This window comes from Stomoxys calcitrans, chromosome 2 (assembly GCF_963082655.1).
Source record: "Stomoxys calcitrans chromosome 2, idStoCalc2.1, whole genome shotgun sequence".
Lineage (NCBI taxonomy): Eukaryota > Metazoa > Arthropoda > Insecta > Diptera > Muscidae > Stomoxys > Stomoxys calcitrans.
The window spans coordinates 121,451,904-121,474,938 of NC_081553.1; the positions used below are offsets into that span (position 1 = coordinate 121,451,904).

General features: G+C 35.5%; 1 protein-coding gene across 1 annotated transcript; it reads right to left on the reverse strand.

The window, feature by feature from the left end:
• Nucleotides 1–579: 579 nt before the first annotated feature.
• On the reverse strand, nt 580–22,467 carry LOC106082429 (homeobox protein abdominal-B). The gene is made up of 6 exons (XM_013244933.2): nt 21,940–22,467; nt 14,138–14,352; nt 13,645–13,849; nt 1,836–2,050; nt 1,476–1,761; nt 580–900 (listed from the first exon to the last, which is right to left on the reverse strand). The coding sequence occupies exons 1-5, from the start codon at nt 22,382–22,384 to the stop codon at nt 1,570–1,572; spliced, it is 1,272 nt and encodes a 423-aa protein (XP_013100387.2). The 5' UTR covers nt 22,385–22,467; the 3' UTR covers nt 580–900; nt 1,476–1,569.
• Nucleotides 22,468–23,035: the final 568 nt, after the last annotated feature.

Below are 23,035 nucleotides of genomic sequence, written 5' to 3' on the forward strand. Positions count from 1 at the left end.
ACTTATCAATGGGTATATCTCTCTTCCTGCTGTGTGCTACAAACAAATGCACTAAGTTATAAAACCCTGTACCACAGTAGTGGTGTAGGGTATAAATATTTTAGTTGGAAATTTTTTCATGAAATTCGTATTGAAATAATTGTAGCAGAAATCGTTAAAGCTTTTATCATAAATCGAAATAAATTAAGAGTATCATCAAATGCCACGTGCTTTGATCTATGTAAAGTCTGTGATTAAATTAAAATTTTTCTCAAATTAGGTTTTCAGAATTAGATGAGATATTGTAGAATAGGCTAAGATTTCATTAAATTTGTGTAGATTAGATGGAGTTTTGTTTCAATTTAGTCTTTGTCAAAAATTTTGTTCATTAAACACATTAGAATACATTTAATCTGGAGGGAGAAAATGGCAATAATGTTGCATATAAGTACATACACTCAAAGAAAAAGTTTATAATTTTCGTTTGAACAAATCTTAAGGGAACGACTTTTAATATTTTTTGTAATATTTTTCGAAAATCTACATGGACTTTTGTATAAGTAAAATTTTTTAGAATATTTTTTTTTGTTATTTAATTTTAAATTACAAATTAAATTTTTTTGCATTTGTTTTTCACTGGCAACATATTTTTGTTAAATGTTATAAACTTAAATTTTTTTTACAAAGTACATTTTATGCACTGATGTTGTAGAAATTTTATAAAATATTTACTTATACAAACTCGTCTAACTCATATACTTTTTCATAAAATTTTTTCTTTGAGTGTATCTTTAGTTTGGCTTGAATGTGTGTGTATGTGTGTGCTTGTATGTGTGTTGCTTATTTATCTCTCTATGGGGCTATGAGAACAATGTGAGTATGTGTTTTGCTTGAACAGCATTATGAATTGATCATAGAGAACTGAAACCAAAAAAACAAAAATTGAAACATTAATGAGATACAATGCAAAAATTCTCTCTATTAACTATTTATAGAATTCTACTTAAAGTTATAGACAAATTTTAAGTATATGTTTTGTTTATGTACGCTTGTATGCATATTTATATGTGTTTACGTTTATTTCTTCAACCATGCCACAAGACAATAATTCATTCAATCAATCAATCAATCACATACATATATCTCAATTGCGATTTTCTTACTTTTTTTTGTAAAAAGTAGGAGTTGTTAGTGTGGCATGGTTGTATGAGGGGTGGGGGAGGAGAAAGGGGCAGGCTGGTTGGCTGGACAGCAGTGTCTGACATTGAGTTCACATGGGATCTGTCTCTGGATTTCAAAGCTCATGAAAATGATCTTGTTGTTGTTGTTGTTACTCAGTTTGTAATGGCCAATATTGTGATCTGCGGTTGGCTTTTTGTTTAAACAATTTCATTTTTGATTGGTTAGTCTGAATGTAGTGGTGCCTATATGAGTTTGTGTATATATATATGTATGCTTGGTGTATTTTTGTCTGAGTGTGTATGTGTGCGTGTTACCTCACTGATATTCTGTCATCATTTCTGTTTTGATATTGGCTAAATGTTAGTACGTTGGAAATCCCATGGTGCCAGCACTGCTGTTATCTAAAGGTCACTGATGCATTTTGGTGGCATGGTGGCCCATGCTCAAACCCAAGCCCAAATGGTGATTGTTGTGATGCTGTTGCGGCGCTTGACTATGATTGTGATTGGAATTTGAACTGTTGTTGTTATTTTGCTGATTCGATTGGCGCTGGGAATTCTTTTTGTTCTTCATGCGACGATTCTGGAACCAAATCTTGACCTATTTTTGCAATACACAAAGAGATATATAAAATATTTTTGTAAAATTGGCTATTTGTTTCCATTGAAACTCACTTGTCTTTCGGTTAGATTGAGATTTCTAGCCAATTCCCAACGTTTCTGTTTCGACACATAGGCGTTGTACAAGAACTCCTTCTCCAATTCCAATGTCTGGAATTTTGAGTAGGGTTTACGCTTTTTCCTCACCGACACCTGGCCGGTCCATTCATGTAATGCATTGGTGGGCGTACAAGGACCAACGGCACCCACTGATAAACCTGCTGAGCCACCTGAAAAAAAAAATGTAATTAAGAGGAATGCATTTTAAGTATGTGAAAAATATTTCTTGGCAAAAATGTTTTGTAAATGAAAATAAATTTATTTCTTATTTTGGCCGCCAGCCAATGTCATAAATGTTTCCCCCCAATAGTTGTCGTTGGTTTTTATTTTACTTCTCTCAAGCGGAAATTTGTATTTATAATGATTTGGTCGTGTCATGGCCCAAAAAAAAATTTGGTTGAAAATCTTCATGTTTAATTAAATTTAAAAGCCATAATTTCACCATATACCAAATTTGTATATTTTCTCGTGGGTATTTCAAACGTTGAGATGATGTGAACGCATGAATATCTTAAGAAAATTTAAATAAGTGTCAGTGATTTCATGTTCTTTAATGTGCGAGTTTAAACGAAATGCTGTGTATATCAGGTGTTAATCTTTTAAAATACTTCAACGTTTTTGGCAAAAATTATGTTTATTTTTTTATTGCCAAAACTTTGAATATCCCTAGAAAAAATGGGTGCAACATTTTTGCAATACACACTGAGTTAAATTGAAAGAAAGAAATACGACCTGTACTTTGATAACAATAACACATGGACTCACAGACGGACATGGTTAAATCGAATCAGAAAGAGATTCTGAGTCGTTTGGTATTCAATGGGTTTAGCTCTTCTCCTTCTTAGCGTTGCAAACAAATGCACAAACTTATAATACCCTGTGCCACAGTAGTGGTGTAGGGTATATTATAATAAAGGCGTGATAAGTTCGGCCAGACGGAATCTTACATACCCTCCACCATGGATGGCATTTGTCGAGTTATTTTCCCGGTATCTCTTTTTAGGCAAACAAAGCATAAAAGAAAAGAATTGCTATGCTAATGGAGCTATATCAAGTTGTGCTCCAATTCGGTCCATAACAGAAATGCATTTAAGAGACCATAGAAGAAGTCATTGTGTAAAATTTTTAGCCAAATCGATTAGGAATTTGCGCCCTTCAGGGGCTCAAGAAGCAAAATAGGGAGTTTGGTTTATAGAGAAAATTTCAGCCAAATCAGAAAATAATTGCGCCCCCCAGAGGCTTAAATAGTCAAGATTTCAGATCGGTTTATATGGCAGATATATCAGGTTATGAACTGATTTAGACCATACTTGGCGCAGCTGATGGAAGTCGCAACAAAACACGTCGTGCAAAATTTCAGCTAAATCGGATAATAATTGCGCCTTCTAGAGGCTCCAGAAGTCAAGACCCCAGATCGGTTATATGACAGCTATACCAGGTTATGGACCAAAATTAGCACAGTGGTTGGAGGCCATACCTACACAATATGTGCAAAATTTCAGCTTAATCGGATAGAAATAGAGCCCTCTAGAAACTCAAGGAGTCAAGACCCAAGATCCTAAATATAAACTGATATGGCTCATTTAAAATCCCAACCGACCTCCACTAATAAGAAGTATTTGTGCAAAATTTCAAGCGCCTAGCTTTACTACTTCGAAAAATAGCGTACTTTCGACACACAGACGGTCGGACGGATAGACGAACGGACATGGCTAAATCGACTTAAAATATCAAGACAATCACGAATATATATTCCTCATGGGGTCTTAGAAGAATATTTCGAGGCGTTACAAACGGAATGACGAAATAAGTATACCACCATCCTATGGTGCGAGGATATAAAAAAAAACATGTTATTTTTAAAGTAAAGCAGAAAATGTGTTTGATGTAATACAATAGTATTTGAATGGTTGGCACTAGACCAAACCCATCGGTAGAATCTGTCAAAAGAGCAAGCCTTCCAGTCTACAACCATACTCTCAAGAGTATTTTCCTCTTGTAGCGCAGCAAGAAAGAAACCAATCAGCCCTTAATATACTTCAGCCCATAGAAAATATCCAACTATAATAACAAAACTTGTTGGTCCTCTTCTTTGGGTTTGTTTTCTTTCTCGAAGCGCTTCAAAAAGAAAATACTCTTAAGAGCACAGTTTTAGCTTAGAAGACATATCTTCTTGATAAATCCCACCAATGAGTTTGGTTAGTGCCATACGAAAACGCGATCTAGGAAACCAATCAAATGTTATTACAAAGAAAACCCATTTTCTCTGCCTAAATTTAAAAATAGTGTATCTTTTTTTTATACCCACCACCGAAGAATGTGGGTATATTCATTTTGTCATCGAAATATTCATTTCCGACCCTATAAAGTTTATATATTCTTCATCATCGTAAAAATCTAAGACGATCTAGACATGTCCGTCCATCTGTCTGTCTGTTGAAATCACACTACAGTCTTTAATAATGGAGATATTGAGCTGAAACTTTTCACAGATTCTTTTCTTATCCATAAGAAGGTTAAGTTCAAAGATGGGCTATATCGGACTATATCTTGATATAGCCCCCATATAGACCAATCCGCCGATTTAGGGTCTTAGGCTCATAAAAGCCACATTTATTATCTGATTTTTCTGAAAATTGGGACAGTGAGTTCTGTTATGCCCTTCGATGTCCTACTTAAAATTGGCCCAGATCGGTTCAGATGTGGATATAGCTGCCATATAGACCGATCTCTCGATTTAAGGTTTTGGACCCATAAAAGGCGCATTTGTTGTCCGATTTTGCCAAAATTTTAGACAGTCAGATGTGTTAGGCCAGTCGACATTCTTCTTGAATTAAGCCCAGATCGGTCCAGATTTGGACATAGCTGCCATATAGACCGATCTCTCGATTTTATGTCTGGGGCCTATAAAAGATGCGTTTATTATCCAATTTTGCCACAATTTGGGACAGTGGTTTGTGTTAGGCCCATCGATATCCGTCTTCAATTTGGCCCAGATCGGTTCAGACGTGGATATAGCTGCCATATAGACCGATCTCTCGATTTAAGGTTTTGGGCCCATAAAAGGCGCATTTAATGTACGATGTCGCCGAAATTTGGGACAGTGATTTGTGTTAGGCCCTTCCATATCCGTCTTCAATTTGGCCCAGATCAGTTCAGATGTGGATATTGCTGTCATATAGACCGATCTCTCGATTTAAAGTCTTCGCCCCATAAAAGGCACATTTATAATCCAATATTGCTGAAATTTGACAGTGACTTATGTTAGGCTTTTCGACATCCTTGTCGTGTATGGTTCAGTCTATATTTGGATATCGCTACCAAATATTTTGTTCTACAAAATTGAACAATGACTTGTACTTATTATTTGGTCCAAATCGGCCCTTTTTCGATAAAGCTGAGATGGGGCATAAATTTTACATTTTTCACTGGATTATGACAAAAGGTGGTTTACATATATACCCGAGGTGATGGGTATCGGCCCGGCCGAACTAAACACTTTTTTAGTGGTACTTTTTGTAATAGTAACCGAGACAATATCCCATTTTATAAAAGTAAATAAACTAAAATAAAATAATATAAAATAAAATAAACTGAAACAAAATAAAATTAAATTAAATAAAATGACATAAAATGAAATAAAATACAATAAAATAAAATAAAATAAAATAAAATAAAATAAAATAAAATAAAATAAAATAAAATAAAATAAAATAAAATAAAATAAAATAAAATAAAATAAAATAAAATAAAATAAAATAAAATAAAATAAAATAAAATAAAATAAAATAAAATAAAATAAAATAAAATAAAATAAAATAAAATAAAATAAAATAAAATAAAATGAAATAAAATAAACTAAAATAAAATAAAATTAAATAAAATAAAATAATATAAAATAAAATAAAATGAAAAAAATAAAATAAAGTAATATAAAATAAAATATAAGACAATAAAATAGACATTTGTCGAGTTCTTTCCCGGCATTTCTTTTTAGATAAGTAAAGGATTAACGAAAAAATTACTTTGGTAATTGAGTTTTTGGAGACCACAGTAGAATTATATTTGTAAAATTTCAGCCAAATCAAATAAGAATTGGGCCTTTTAGGGGCTCAAGACGTAAAATAGGGATATCGGTTTATAGGGGAGCTGTATCAGGTCAAAGACCGATTCAGACCATATTTGATACGTATGTTGAAGGTCGTAGAATAAGCCGTTGTACAAAATTTTAGCCAAATCGGATAATAGTTAGGCCCTCTTGAGGCTTAAGAAGTCAAGATCCCAGATCGGTTTATATGGCAACTATATCAGGTTATAGACCGATTTGAACCCTATTTGTCAAACTTGTTGGAAGTCATAACAAAACACCTCATGCAAAATTTCAGATAAAATTTATATGGCTGCTACATCAGGTTATGGACCGATTTAAACCATACTTGGCACAGTTGTTGGAAGTGATACAAAAACTCCACGTGCAAATTGGACGAGAATTGCACTCTCTAAAGACTCAAGAAGTCAAGACCCAAGATCGTTTTATATGGCAGCTATATCAAAAAATGAATCGATTTGAATCATACTTAGCGCAGTTGTTTAAAGTGATATAAAAACACTGCGTGCAAAATTTCAGTCAAATCTGATGAGAATTGCATCCTCTAGGGGCTCAAGAAGTCAAGACCCAAGATCGGTTTATATGGCAGCTATCAAAACATGGACCGACATGGCTGATCTACAACCTCAACCGACCTAGACTAAAAAAACTAAATTTGTGCAAAATTTCAAGCGACTAGCTGTACTACTTCGAAAGTTAGCGTGCTTTCGACGCACAGACGCTCGGACGGACATGGCTAGATCAATTTAAAATGTCATGACGATCAACAATATATTTCCTTTTGGGGTCTTAGACGAATATTTCGAGGAGTTATAAACAGAATGAGGAAATTAGTATACCCCCCATGAAGGGTATGAAAACAAAATTAAATAAAATAAAATGAATTTAAATGAAATAAAATAAAATACACAAGCGCAAATGTGCCCATGAACATTCCGTTAAGGAACAGTGCAAAACTTCTCACAGATCAATGAGTGTTGTCCGATTCAAATTTAAACTTTATAATAAGGGCCCTTCTTTTTTGGCGAGTCAGAATGGCGTGCCGCATAGCGACACCACTTGGAAGAGAAGTTTTAACATGGCAGAATACTTTAGAAATGAAGCCAGCATTAGAAAGGGAGAAACCACCACTAAAAGTTTTTCTGATGTACACGCCGGGATTTAAACCCAGGCGTTATAGGTGGATATGCTAAGCTCTGCGCCACGATGGCGGACATGCTATCCATGGCAAAATATTCAGTCACATAGGTCATAAGGGCTATATTTATTATCTGAATACTACATTTTTTAACAAAATCCTTGAAATTTTCAAATTTGCATATAAATATCTTGATATTCCACAAAGGCATTATTTTGCTATGTTAGTATGCTGCATAACTACTTTAACAAATTCAAATCCGCTTTGTTTTTGCGTGAACCAAAACTAAAAATCAGGATTTACTTAATTGTAACAAAACATTTAAAATCACGAAAGATGTGGTGTTCGTACAACATTACAAATTACATAAATCATAAAATATATGAAAAAAAAAATTTTTAATTAAATATAATTGCCATAAAAATGCTAATCGAATTGCACTGACGTCGCATATGTCACCGTTGTGAGTTGGTGTTGTGACTCGTGCAGTGGTTTTGTTGCGTTTTGCGGTGGTTGGCAACTGGCGCTTTTTTTGCAATTATATGTTTTATTGCCTATAAATCATGTTCAACATTTAACAAAATATATATGTATATATACAACACGAATATTTTTGTGCACGAACAATGGATTTTTCATTTTTGCTTTTTTTATTTTTTAATAAATCTTTATGCAACTTGGGCTGTCTACAAATTTGTATTACAAGGTTTAAGAGTTAATCTGGTTGCAAATACAGCGGTCAAAAAAAGTATTCATCATTAGCAAAATTGATAATAAATTCACTTATTTTGGGTAATTGAAGAAAATTTAAAGTAAACAAATAATGCAGTTTTATGCAATAGTTTATTTTTCGTAATATGTTTTAAAATAAATTCAAAAAATAAATTTAATTAGCGCAAAAAATGCAATTTTATATAATAACACCAAAAACAGAACAAAAAAAGTATTCATCATTGATGTGCTATCATCAAAGTCAAATTCAAATATTATTTGGGAATCCCCCTTTTCTGTTTTATTTAGTAAAGGAGGCTTTGCCCTTGACAGCAAATATTTAATTTCATTGAAAATATAGTTTTTGTCAAAATGGGTCGTAAGCAAAACGAGGTTTCTGATGAGGTAAAAGTTTTGATAATAAAACACCACAGGAATGGTTTAACTCAAAAAACTATCAGTGCAATATTAAATAGACCACGATCTACTATACAATCCATCATCAGAAAGTGGACAGAAACGAAAACTGTTGACAATAAACCAAGATCTGGTCGACCAAAAGCACTTTCAGTTGGAGATGTGCGTTGGCTAGTGCGGCAAGTTCAGAAAACTCCGAAGACAAATGCGACCATTCTTCGTAAAAACACTATGGAATATTTAGGGAAGGAAGTTACTACACAAACAATTCGAAATACACTCAAAAGGCATAGTTACAGAGGAAGAACTGCACGTAAGAAGCCCTTTATAAATAAAATAAACCGAGTGAAAAGGCTAAACTTCGCAAAAATGTATGTAAAACAGCCCGAATCATTTTGGAAAACAGTCATTTTTGCAGACGAGAGCAAGTTTAATCTTTTTGGGTGCGATGGAAAGGTCATAGTGTACAGAAAACCAAATACAGAGCTTGAAGAACGAAACACAGTTGCTACTGTAAAACATGGTGGAGGTGGTTTAATGGTTTGGGGGTGTATGGCGGCTTCAGGAGCGGGAAATCTTGAAATTATTAATGGAGTAATGGATCATAAGTATTACATTGACATTTTAAAGAGGAATTTAAAAGATAGTGCTGTAAAACTTGGGCTTGGTAATAACTTTCAATATTATCAAGATAATGACCCCAAACATTCTGCTTTAAATACCAAGATGTGGATGCTGTATAACTGCCCCAAAGTCATTAAAACTCCTCCTCAAAGTCCCGACTTGAACCCAATTGAACATCTTTGGGAACATCTCGAACGCAAATTGAGAACGCGCAATTTTTCGAGCAAGAGTCAAATGCAACAGGTGATAATGGAGGAATGGACTAATATAGACCAAAGTATAACCGCTAAATTAGTCCAATCGATGTCAAACCGTTTAAAAGAAGTTATAAGACGCGGTGGTCGAATAACAAAGTATTAATTTTTTTAAATTATGTTATTTATTTTTTTGCAATGATGAATACTTTTTTTGTTTAATTTTTTGTGTTCAGCTGTAAAATGGCCCTTTTTGTTCCAATAAATACTATTTTTTTCTTTAAAAACAATGAAATTGTGTACATATATATCACACAAGCACTACTGCATCATTAGTTTAATATGTTTTTGTTCCAATTGTCTTTTGTAGACTTATTAAAAAAAAAACATTGAATGATGAATACTTTTTTTGACCGCTGTAAACTGGTTTCATTCCAATTAGGAATTGCATGCAATGCAGAAAACCAACCTTTGTTATTGAAATTAATTGGATTAAAATAAAAAAAAACATACATTAAAATTTTTCGCCCATTTACGTGCATGCAGAGCCTAGCACTGCACTGGTATATTCAGAATGTATAGGTTAACATCATCATCAAGACCATTGAATAAGATATTAGTTGTAAAATTTTCCCTTGAACAATGCACTATATAAGAAGAGCGGATTGACTTTATTATATCCTCACCTCATTAGTCAGGAAGTTTCTCTGACTAATATCTTGTCGTAGAGAAGTTTTACATAGCAATCACTCAAACAATGAGTTAGGCTTTAATAAAGTTCAATATAACCTATTTTCGAACAATACACGTGTATCTTATATATAAAATTCGATTTGTGTTCGTTTGTTTGTTTGTCGGTTTCTTTGTTTGTTCCGTATAGACTCAAAAACAACTGAACAGTTTACCTTGAAATTGTCACAGATTGTGTACGTTGGTCTGGAAAGAAACATAGGCTATATAATTTTTTGATATCGGGAGGGGGGGAGGGGTTGGCGGACCCTCACCCTTACCCCAAAAGTACTACCCAAAAATAAAAGTGGATCGATCGAGATAATATGGGATTCAACTGAAAGGTATTCAAGAGTAGAGTACAAATTTTATAAAAGTTGGGTCCAAGTATCTGGGGGACCGTCCCAGCCCCAAAACCCCTTAAAATAAGTTTATTTGACGATCATGACAATATGGGACTCAAATGAAAAGTATTCGGGAGTAGATTACGAATAAGGTTAGGAAGTAGGAATAGGCTTTATAACTTATTGATAACGGAAGGGGCCGGACCCTCCAACGTTATCCCAAAAACACCACCAAAATCAAAAGTGGACCGATAAGTACAATATGGTTTCAATCAGGTTTCAAATGAAAAGCATGCGGGAAAAAATAACGAATCTGGCATACAAATTCATATCGAAGTATAGGGGGTCACCTCACCCCCACAAAAAAACCGAAAATGGGCACATGAGCCTATCACGGATATACGGAACTCGGTTTGTTTTTTCCGTATAGACTGAAAAACTGCAGAACCGATTTTCTCGAAATTTTCGCTTATTGTGTAGGTTGGTCTGGAAGGAAACATAGGGTATATAATCTTTCGGTATCGGAAGGGGACGGACCCTCCCCCTTATGCCAAAAACACAACTCAAAAGCAAAGGTGTACCGATCGGGACAATATAGATATCAAATGAAAGGTATTAGAGAGTAGAATACGAATATGGTATTAAAATTTGAGTCTAAGTACCCATCGGGCCGCCCCATCTCAAAAACTCCTCTAAACTGATATATTCGAAGTTTATGTCAATATGGGACTCAAATGAAAAGTATTAGGCAGTAGAATACAAATATGGCATAAAACATAAGGTCCAAGTAATGGGAGGTCGCCCACTCCCAAATACCCCCAAATGGGCATATTAGCCAACCATGGCTATATGAGACTCAAATGAAAGTTATTAGGGAGTAGATTATGAATATGACATTAAAATTTGCGTTCAAGTCTAGGTGGCGCTATACCTCCTAAAGATACGTCAAAAGGGGTTAGTTGACCCATTATGAAAATATGGGACTCAAATGAAAGGTATTTGAGAGTAGAAAACGAATTTGATATCCAACTTTGGAGCCAAGTGTTTTATTGTACGTTCTTAAGCACCCCTTAAACTGAACTTCATTTCCGTTCGACGAATGAATTTGATATCTAATTTCAGTGCTAATGCCGGTGGCCGCCCAACCCCAAAACACCCACCAATCGGTTCATATTTACCGGCCATGGCAATATGGGGCCCAAATTAAAGGGATTTGGAAGTGCAGAACGAATTTGATATTCATATTTGAGTCGAAATGTCTGAGGTCCAATCCCTCCTCTAATGAGAACATTACCCTAAGGAAGAACATTACCACCAGGAACCGAGAAGGGGCCAATTATCTATGTCTGGTTTCCGTTTCAGATTTAAATTCAATGATAAGGGATCTTTTTTTATAGCCGAGTCCGAACGGCGTCCCTCAGTGCGACACCTCTTTGCGGAAAATTTTTTTAATGACTATGCATGACATTGTACCTCGCATAAACACCGATTTGTTCGATGTTCTCGCCAGGATTCGAACGCGTTCAGCGTCATAGGCTACAATGGCACGAATTTGATATCCGCATTAAGGGCGAAGTGTCCCCACTCTAAAAAGATATTAGAGGGTTAAAGAAGGCGCAGTGAAGTGGGCCCTGTTCAGCTAGTGATCTATATTTATAACCGATCGTCAAACTGAACTAGACTAGGTCAAAAACAAAGTTGTCTCAAGTTTCAGTCGTTATTTTTAAAGTCATAAAAATTATTAGAAAAAACAAGTAAAAGCGTGCTAAGTTCGGCCGGGCCGAATCTTATATACCCTCCACCATGGATCGCATTTGTCGAGTTCTTTTCCCGGCATCTCTTCTTAGGCAAAAAAAAGGATATAAGAAAAGATTTGCTCTGCTATTAGACCGATATCAAGATATGGTCCGGTTTGGACCACAATTAAATTATATGTTGGAGACCTGTGTAAAATGTCAGCCAATTCGAATAAGAATTGCGCCCTTTGTGGGCTCAAGAAGTAAAATAGAGAGATCGATTTATATGGGAGCTGTAACGGGCTATATACCGATTCAGACCATAACAAAACACGTATGTTAATGGTCATGAGAGAATCCGTTGTACAAAATTTCAGGCAAATCGGATAATAATTGCGACCTCTAGAGGCTCAAGAAGTCAAGACACAAGATCGGTTTATATGGCAGCTATATCAGGTTATGAACCGATTTGAACCATACTTGGCACAGTTGTTGGATATAATAACAAAACACGTCGTGCGAAATTTCATTCCAATCGGATAAGAATTGCGCACTCTAGAGGCTCAAGAAGTCAAGACCCAAATTCGGTTTATATGGCAGCTATATCAGGTTATGAACCGATTTGAACCATACTTGGCACAGTTGTTGGATATAATAACAAAACACGTCGTGCGAAATTTCATTCCAATCGGATAAGAATTGCGCCCTCTAGAGGCTCAAGAAGTCAAGACCCAAAATCGGTTTATATGGCAGCTATATCAGGTTATGAACGGATTTGAACCATACTTGGCACAGTTGTTGGATATAATAACAAAACACGTCGTGCAAAATTTCATTCCAATCGGATAAGAATTGCGCACTCTAGAGGCTCAAGAAGTCAAGACCCCAGATCGGTTTATATGGCAGCTATATCAGGTTGTGAACCGATTTGAACCATATTTGGCACAGTTGTTGGATATCATAACAAAATATTACGTGCCAAAATTCATTCCAATCGGATAAGAATAGCGCACTCTAGAGGCTCAAGAAGTCAAGACCCAAGATCGGTTTATATGGCAGCTATATAAGGTTATGAACCGATTTGAACCATACTTGGCACAGTTGTTGGATATAATAACAAAACACGTCGTGCAAAATTCCATTCCTATCGGATAAGAATTGCGCACTCTAGAGGCTCAAGAAGTCAAGACCCCAGATAGGTTTATATGGCAGCTATATCAGGTTATGAACCGATTTGAACCATACTTGGCACAGTTGTTGAATATCATAACAAAACACGTCGTGCAAAATTTCATCCCAATCGGATAAGAATTGCGCACTCTAGAGGCTCAAGAAGTCAAGACCCAAGATCGGTTTATATGGCAGCTATATCAAAACATGGACCGATATGGCCCATTTACAATACCAACCGACCTACACTAATAAGAAGTATTTGTGCAAAATTTCAAGCGGCTAGCTTTACTCCTTCGGAAGTTAGCGTGCTTTCGACAGACAGACGGACGGACGGACGGACGGACGGACGGACGGACGGACGGACGGACAGACGGACGGACATGGCTAGATCGACATAAAATTTCACGACGATCAAGAATATATATACTTTATGGGGTCTCAGACGAATATTTCGAGTAGTTACAATCAGAATGACGAAATTAGTATACCCCCCATCTTATGGTGGAGGGTATAAAAATCTCATGAATATTTATTGGCACCAGTGTAGGCGTATAGATAGTATTTGTATTTTGGGTCTGGAATTTCCTTACCTGTACTTGAGTATGCTTCACTTGGATACGCCCGCAATCCACTGGGAGATGAATAGGTTGGCGTTTCATAACTTGACTGGGAAGTGCCTTCGACCGATTGTCTGGCGGCAGCAGCTGCACTTACACTGGCATGACGATCATCACTAGCACTCATATAGGCTGCAGCAGCAGCGGAAGAGGGTTGGTCACGGTAATTCCAATAAGGCTAAACGAAAACAAATTAAACAATTTAAAACAAGTAAAAAAACATTAAAAATAAATTTGACGAATATATATATATTTAAAATGAATTAAATAATAAAAATTATAAGCAAATTTTGAACGTTTTAGCTAATTAATATGACATTATGAATTATCCATTTTTCAAATAAATTAAGAAAAAAAAATATGATTTAAAAAAATATTTTAATAAACTGAACATTTTTTTGTTATTATGTCATGGGTTATGTGTTCTTGCTTTAATTTTTTGTTTCTGGACATTTCCTAAAATTACCTGAAATTGCGTTTCTGGATAACCATAAAATACAGGCTTACGATCTCTTTCTAAATAATATTGCGATGCATGATGGTATTGGGCCGAACTGAAGCCATCGCTTTCATACGGCCATGCCGGATGAGGATGCCGTTTAACGGCTGCACTGGCTGCATCAGCCTCAAAACCTGGCCTTATCGCGGGTATATGCAATGGAGCTAATGAGAGGGACATATCTATAAAACAACAAAGAGAAAAACAACAAAAGTTATTAACATTAATATTTGGCTAGTATTAATAAATTGCTTTACAATAATTAAAGAATGTTCAATCGAATTTATATTGTGGCGTATCTTAAATCCTTTTTTGTAAAATGATGAGGTTTGTGTATTAAATTCTATAAAATTTGTTATGTCCTTAATAGAATTACTGTTCATAGTTATGAGCAAAAATTATTTAAAATTGATTAAATGCAAGATAGTCTCTATTGTATAGCATGCAGAACAATTTTTCAAACTTCAAAGCTTTAAATTACAAGTTTTTCCCGGCACGGTATAGCCGTGAGCACCACACAGGTCTTGTACTTTGAGTTCCGATCTATGTGGCGTTCATCGTTGTCACGAGAAGCTTTGCTGCAAGCTACCGGGCATGCCCACAGGTTGCGGATAGAGGAATGCTCCATACGAAGTAGTTGCAACGGCAGTCGCGGTGGAAATTTAGCGGCATCGACCGGAGAGTCTTAGTGAGAGGCCGGTCGGCACCTTCGCTTGCATAAACACCGAGTGCCTGTGATGGTCGATATGACAAAACGAATTATTGGCGTCTTTAAATAACCAATGGCCATAGTGTTCCCGCGGAGCTGAACGAGCATGTTCACCTAAAGGAGCTTGACCAACTCCACATGCAAATGTGGCTCAAGGACGAACGCTATTGATTTCGATAAAAATCGGTTCAGATTTTGGTATAGCTCTCATATATATGTACGCCCGATTTGCACTTAAGTAGCCGTAGTAAGAACAATTTCCAACCGATTTGCACAAAACTTGCCACGGATTGTTTTGTTACCGATCTTAACATATCAGAACATTACGTGCACCATTTCCGAGAAATTGGACCAATATTGCGGCTTCCATGGGCTCAAGATGTAAAAGGTCAATCGGACAAGAATTGCTCCCCCCTAGAGGCTCAAGAAGTATAATCGGATGATCGGTTTATATTGCAGCTATATAAGATTGTGAACCGATTTGGGTCTTACTTGACGCAGTTATTGATGGTGAATTGCGCCATCTAGAGGCTTACGAAGTCAATATCCAAGACCGTATTATATTGAAGCTATATCAGGTTATGGGAGGCCACCGTAGCGCAGAGGTTAGCAAGTCCGCCTATGACGCTGAACGCCTGGGTTCCTACTGCTGGCAACATTTGTGATGTACTATGCCATGTAAAACTTTTCTCCAAAGAGGTGTCGCACTGCGGCACGCTGTTCGGACTCGGCTATAAAAAGGAGGCCCCTTATCATTGAGCTTCAACTTCAATCGGACAGTTTGCCCCTGTTCTTTAGTGGAATGTTCATGGACAAAAATGGCAAATTTGCATATGGGTTTCAGATCAATATATCAATGTGTTACAAACGTAATGACGAAATTAGTAGATTCACAGATGTAATTTTTTTTCTAAAACACGACAAATTTTCTGTTAAAAAAACTCTAAAATTTTATTAATATTTCAAAAATGCCATTTTATCTTTCAATTTATCAAACATATAATGTTAAATATTTTCCAATTTTCTAAAATTTTTTAATTTATATAACAGAAGACAATATAACTATTTTTTGCTTTAAAACAAAAAACTAACGCCTAACTGTGGCAATTTTTTTTAATATATACCAAATGCCTCTCCTGTTGTTTAGAAGTTCAAAACGTTTGTATAGATTAATTCAAAAATTTTAACTTTAATATTAACAAAATAAAATTAAAATTAATAATTAATTGAATCAATTATTTTTTAATTAAATCCGCATTTTTTTCAATTACGATCGTTATTAATGTTTAGGTAAATTTAAATTAAATAATAAATTGACTCAATCATTTCTTTAATATAATCTGAACTTTTTTTCAATTACGATCATGATTAACAACGTGATTCGGAGATTTGCAATTAAAAAATTAGTTGATTCAATCGTTTTTTTAATTAAATCTGAAATATATTATATATAAAATGTGAATTTTATATATTAATGTGTGATTGTGTGTATATTTTTCAATTAAACAATAACAGACTAGGCCACTATTTTTTATACCCTCCACCATGGAATGGGGGTATAATATTTTCGTCATTCTGTTTGTAACTTCTCAAAATATTCGTCTGAGACCCCATAAAGTATATATATTCTTGATCGTCGTGACATTTTATGTCGATATAGCCATGTCCGTTCGTCCGTCCGTCTGTCTGTCGAAAGCACGCTAACTTTCGAAGGAGTACAGCTAGCAGCTTGAAATTTTGCACAAATACTTTTTATCAGTGTAGGTCGGTTGGGATTGTAAATGGGCCATATCGGTCCATGTTTTGATATAGCTGCCATAAAAACCGATCTTGGGTCTTGACTTCTTGAGCCTCTAGAGGGCGAAATTCTTATCCAATTGGAATGAAATTCTGCACGACGTGTTTTGGTACGATGTCCAACAACTGTGCTAAGTATGGTTTAAATCAGTACATAACCTGATATAGCTGCCATATAAATCGATCTTGAGTCTTGACTTCTTGAGCCTCTAGTGGGCGCTATTCATACCCGATTGGAATGAAATTTTGCACGACGTGTTTCGCTATGACTTCCAATAACTGTGCTAATTATAGTTCAAATTGGCCAATAACCTGATATAGCTGCAATATAAACCGATCTTGGGTCTTGACTTCTTGCTCCTCTAGAGGGCGCAATTCTTATCCGATTGGAATGAAATTTTGAACGACGTGTTTTGTTATGGTATTCAACAACTGTGCCACATATGGTATAAATCGGTCCATAACTTGATATAGCTGTCATTTAAACCGATCTTGCGTCTTGACTTCTAGAGGGCGCAATGCTTATTCGAGTTGGCTGAAATTTTGCATGAAGTTTTTTATTATGACTTTCAACAACTGTGCCGAATAAGGTTCAAATCGGCCCATAATCTGCTATAGCTACCATATAAACCGATCTGGAATCTTGACTTCTTGAGCCTCTAGAGGGCGCAATTCTTATCCGATTTGCCTGAAATTTTGTACGGCGGATCCTCTCATGACCATCAACATACGTGTTTATTACGGTCTGAATTGGTCTATAGCCTGATACAGTTCCCATATAAATCGATTTCCCTATTTTACTTCTTGAGCCCCTAAGGGCGCAATTGGTCAGCAATTGGCTGACATTTTACACAGGTCTCCAACATATAATTAAATTGTGGTCCGTAGCGGACCATATCATGATATCGCTCCAATAGTAGACCAAATCTTTTCTTTTATCCTTCTTTTGCCTAAGAATTGATGCCGGGGAAAAAAACTCGACAAATGCGATCCATGGTGGAGGGTATATAAGATTCGGCCCGGCCGAACTTATCACCCTTTTACTTGTTCTTTTGTCATTCGATTCATCCAACAATTCATTGAAAACAACTGAATTCATAAAGGGAAAACAGTTGCTTTCATTTAATTGTAGAAAGAATCGCGCGACATAAAGAAAAAAATTTAAGTGAGAGCCAACCGCACTGTTACGACTCCGTTTTTGGAAAAGTCTAGCTGCGCAAAATTTTGATAAATTCCTTCTATATATAGAAGATAAAACTCCCCTAAAACAGTCTTTCGACTAAATTTTTAAATTTCTTCACGCACTTGTAATTCTATTTATGACCAAAAGATGCATATATTTGGCATTACGCCTTCTTTAGCATCGATCTAATTATAACATATTCTTGATAAATGTTTCTTTTTGTAGCTGATCTCGTAGTTACTATAAGTTAATATAATTTTCTATTAGCCCATTTCGGTATCTAGACCTTAACCCGCCTCCCTACTCCTTCTTTTATGATTCGGGAAACAATATTTTCAGCAGCATTTTTGGAAAGTTGCATGTTTCTAAGGAGTGATCATGGACCCAGACATAAACCAGAAATTCGTGTTCCAAGAGTTTTACATATGTGAAACATATTGCATCGAAATCAAGGGTGTGCTTTATACAGCGCTCTTTCCGCAAAAATTTAATATAACATTGGCATTTCTTCAACTGATCCAAGTTAATTGACCCAAATAAAAAATTGAACCGATATTTCGGAAATTTCAAACATTTGTATACCCTACAAAACTATTATGGTACACGGTACTATAACTTATTGCATTTGTTTGTAACACCCAGAAGGAAGAGAGCTAGACCAATTGATAAGCATATCAATCGACTCAGAATCACTTTCTGATTCGATTTAGCTATGTCCGTCTGTTTGTTCATGTTAATTTGTGAAAAAACTACAGATCCAAAATTTTCATCCACTCATTTTCAAATTTGGAACGGCAACTTTTTTGTCCTAGAGACAAAGCCTATTGAAATGGGAAAAATCGATTCAGACAAGGATATATCTCACATATATATGTTCGTCCTATTTGGACTAATAATGCAATAGTATAGACATTTGTGAACCAATTCTCACGAAGTTTGGCAAAGGAGTCTCTTATGATACGCGATTTTACTGGTGACTTTCAAAGAAATCGGTTCAGATATTCAGATATATATATATATATATATCGCCCGATTTCAACTTCTAGAGCCTTAGCAAGGCCATGTATCAACTAATCTTTTCAAAACTTTGCACCAAGCTTTCTGCTACGACTAACATAAAAGTGCCGATTTGGGTCGAAATCTGCTAAGATTTGGATATAGCTTTCCTATATACATTCGTCCGAATTTGGATTTGATCTGATTTGGGCAATTATTGCAATAACGTGGTCATTTGTTAACCGATTACCATGAAATTTGGTACAAAAGATTCCCTTTTGACTCCCCATAATGCTGTTGAATTTCATAGAAATCGGTTCATATTCAGATATAGCCCCATAAATATATATCAACCGATTTTCAGTTTTAGAATATTTCTTAACAGACAATCTCTTAATTTTGCACAATGTCTTTTTCTTTGATTTTAGTTATGTATGACGATTTTGGTTGACATCTGTTAAGATTTAGATATAGTTCATATATATATATATATTCGTCCGATTTGACTAATATTGAATTAATAAATAATCGGGTAACACCCGATCCTTACAAAATGTGTCACTGAGGTTTTAATTAAGATTTTACTGGTAAGAGTCGTTAATATCTCTTCAGATTTATATAAAGCTCCCATACATAACTCACAATTCCACGTTTAAGGTCTTTGCTAACGGATTTATCAACCGATATTCTCAATATTTTGCACTACAATTGTTGCTATAACTCCCATACTACATCCAGATTGTACAATAGCTGAAATTCTACATTAAATTTAACCAAATATTAGTTTCGACGACTTTACCTGAATACCCAATGTGGTGTAGCGTGTCAAAAGGCTAGCATCGGCCGACTTTAAAAATTTTCAAAAAATTTTTTTGTTGAATATGTAATTTGTTTAATTGAATTTTTTTGTTTCAACTACCTTTTCCAAAAACTGTGAACAATATTATTTTTCTCTTGATTTGAGCAGTTTCAATAAAAAAATTGATTGGATCAATTAATTTCGTGATTGAAACCGATTTTTATTTTTTCTGTGTAGTAACCTCTTTGTGATTATATTATTTGTGAATATTATTCTTCTCTTGATTTGAGCAGTTTCAATAAAAAAATTGATTGGATCAATTAATTTCGTGATTGAAACCGATTTTTATTTTTTCTGTGTAGTAACCTCTTTGTGAGTGATTAAAAAAACTGTATTTTTAAACAACAAGTAATAAAGGCCTAATGTCGGGTGAAGCCGACCTTTGGATACCCTACACCACATTGGGTAGGCAGGTTAAGCCATCAAAATTTGATATGTAGAGTTTCGACCAAAATCCGGACAAATTTTGGGGGAGTTATAGAAAAAATCGTACTGCAAAATTTTAATAAGAAAGGGTGATAAATACGTTAGAAAATCCTTAACAGTAAAAAATCGGGAAATACATATATATGGGAGCTATATCTATATCTAAACAGATTTCTATGAAATTAACCAATGATGAGAAATGATGTAAGACAAATTAGTGAAAAGTTTTGTGAGGATCGGTTAACAAATGACGAAATTATAGCAATATTAGTCAAATGAGAAACTTATAAGAGACTTCTTTGTGCCAAATTTCGTGAGAATCGGTTCACAAATGATGATACTATTGCAGTATTAGTCCAAATCGGACAAACATATATATGAGAGCTACATCCAAATTTCAATAGCCTTCGTTTCTAAGCCAAAAAAGATACCTGTGCCAAATTTGAAAACAATCGGATGAAAATTGCGACCTGTACTTTGTTCACAAATTGAGATAGACAGACAGACAGACGGAACTAGCTAAATCGAATCAGAAAATGATTCTCAATTGGTCGGTATACTTATCAATGGGTCTAGCTCACTTCTTTCTTGGTGTTACAAACAAATTCGTTAAGTTATAATACCCTGTACCACAGTAGTAATGTAGAGTATAAAAATCAAGTTTTCCTATATATTCATCAAAATTTATTCAACATTTCAGAAGAAATATCAGTCTCTCAAGTTAATAAATTGCAACCACATTTGTCTGCTGTCCACAGTAGACATATTTTAGTTACAGCAAAATATTAAGAAGTGTAGGAATATATTTTAGAGTCCGGATTCTTTTGCAAAATAAAGATGTTGCCATCTATTATTTGGAAAAGGCGATAATATTTTTGTAATAATATTTGGCTATTCGAAGTTCCCAATTCATTCAAAATTCAACTTGTTTGCAAAATACCACGGAATTTTCTAAATAATAGATCACAAATGTTCGGTCAGCTGTTGATAGCCAACTTATTTTTGATTGAAGTTTAACGCATTATCTTTTTTGTGAAAATTATTTTTTGAAGTTTTAGTTTTTTCTGAAAACTCAAAAAAAAAAAAATAATGAAAACTATTATTCACATCAAATTCAATCTTCACTATAAAAAATGTTGCAATTAAATATGTTAGGGTTAATTATGCTACTATTGAGTTGCCCAAAAAGTAATTGCGGATTTCTCATATAGTCGGCGTTGACAAATTTTTTCACAGCTTGTGACTCTGTAATTGCATTCTTTCTTCTGTCAGTTATCAGCTGTTACTTTTAGCTTGCTTTAGAAAAAAAGCGTAAAAAAGTATATTTGATTAAAGTTCATGATAAGTTTTATTAAAAATGCATTTACTTTCTTTTAAAAAATCCGCAATTACTTTTTGGGCAACCCAATACAACAAGTTTATTATACCAACAAAATATTTTATAACAAAAATTCGTAATTAATTGGAAAACAGCCAAACCAGGAAAACTTTACCACGAAATTAACCCATTAACCACGAAAAAAAATTATTTTAATGAAAAAAATATTTTCGGTTCATGTTCTTTTTTAATTTTTCTTTATTATTTCTAAAATTTTTAAATAAAAAAACAAATTAATAAAGTCGTATTAGAGGCTCAATCTAGAGATTTAGTTCTATAGAATTTTGAAACTCAAAACGTTAGAACAGTGAATATTTATGCAGAACATTTTAAACCAAAAAAGAATCCCTTTTCTAGCCACGGATCTTCTAGCCTTCCTACCATAGCTTCGTTTTATATTAAAATTTTTTAGCAAACTTACCTGGAGGTTGGGAACTAACACTGGATGGGGAAACACTCGCCGCTGTCGGCGCAACAATTTGTGTTTGGCCGGACGCCACTGCTGAGTTTTGCTGCTGTTGTTGTTGCTGCTGCTGCTGCTGCTGTTGAATACTTGTTGTAGCACTGGAGGGCAATGTATTTGACTGTGACTGTGGATGTTGCTGCTGTTGTTGTTGTTGCTGCTGCTGGTGATGGGGTGATGTTAAATGTTGCTGTGACTGTGACGCAGGACCCGAGGGTGTTTGTGTAGGACTTAGGCCACCAACTGGTGTTAAAGCAACGTTATTGCTATGAGATTGTTGTTGTTGGTTATCAGACTGCTGCTGCTGTTGTTGTTGTTGTTGGTTATGCGGGACTTGTAGGGATTGTTGCTGCTGTTGCTGCTGCTGCTGAACTATTGAAATAGGCGGGGGATCTTCATACATAACCGCATGGGTAGGCGTGGAATGTGTGGTGGGTTGTTGTTGTGAAGCAGATTGTTGTTGCAGTCCAGTTTCCGCACCCAACAGTGACGAGGCAGATGATGCATTCGAGGACGCAAGACCCGTTGTTGAGGAATTAAGTTGGGCATGCGACAATTGTTGGTGTTGTTGTTGCAGGTGTTGTTGATGTTGCAGGTGTTGTTGATGTTGCAGCGTATGCAAATGCGCATGGGCATGCGGATGATGTGGTGGCGGTGGTGGAGCGTGATGGGCCGGATGATGCAATTGTTGGTGGTGTGTGGTGATGGTCGGAGTGCCCGTTGCAAGCGTCGCCGTTTGATGAGGATGTGGATGATGTGGATGGTGATTGAGGGCGGCAGTGGCAGCAGTTGTCGAAGGATGTGGAGTAGCGTGATGATGTGGCCCCCACCAAGCCCCGGCAGCGGCGTGCGACCCGACTGCCGAGACATCGTGGGGGTCGTATAGAGCGCACGCCAGCGGGATGGTTGGGGTTTGGGGGAGGGGTGGAATATTTACGGTTATTTTGAACGCGATTTCAAATCAAACGTAGCGATTGAGGAAAAAAGCGCGCGCGTTTTTTTTTTATTAAAGACCAATAACACACACAATGGGTTTTCAAAGTGAGGTGAGGGG

Excerpts from the sequence above, each read along its gene's own strand:
- LOC106082429 (XM_013244933.2), bottom strand. The coding sequence starts at position 22,384 with ATGTATGAAGATCCCCCGCCTATTTCAATAGTTCAGCAGCAGCAGCAA. Across the intron at positions 14,353-21,939 it reads TGTTAGTTCCCAACCTCCAG|ATATGTCCCTCTCATTAGCT; the intron begins GTAAGTTTGCTA and ends GTTGTTTTATAG. Across the intron at positions 13,850-14,137 it reads ATCCAGAAACGCAATTTCAG|CCTTATTGGAATTACCGTGA; the intron begins GTAATTTTAGGA and ends GTTTTCGTTTAG.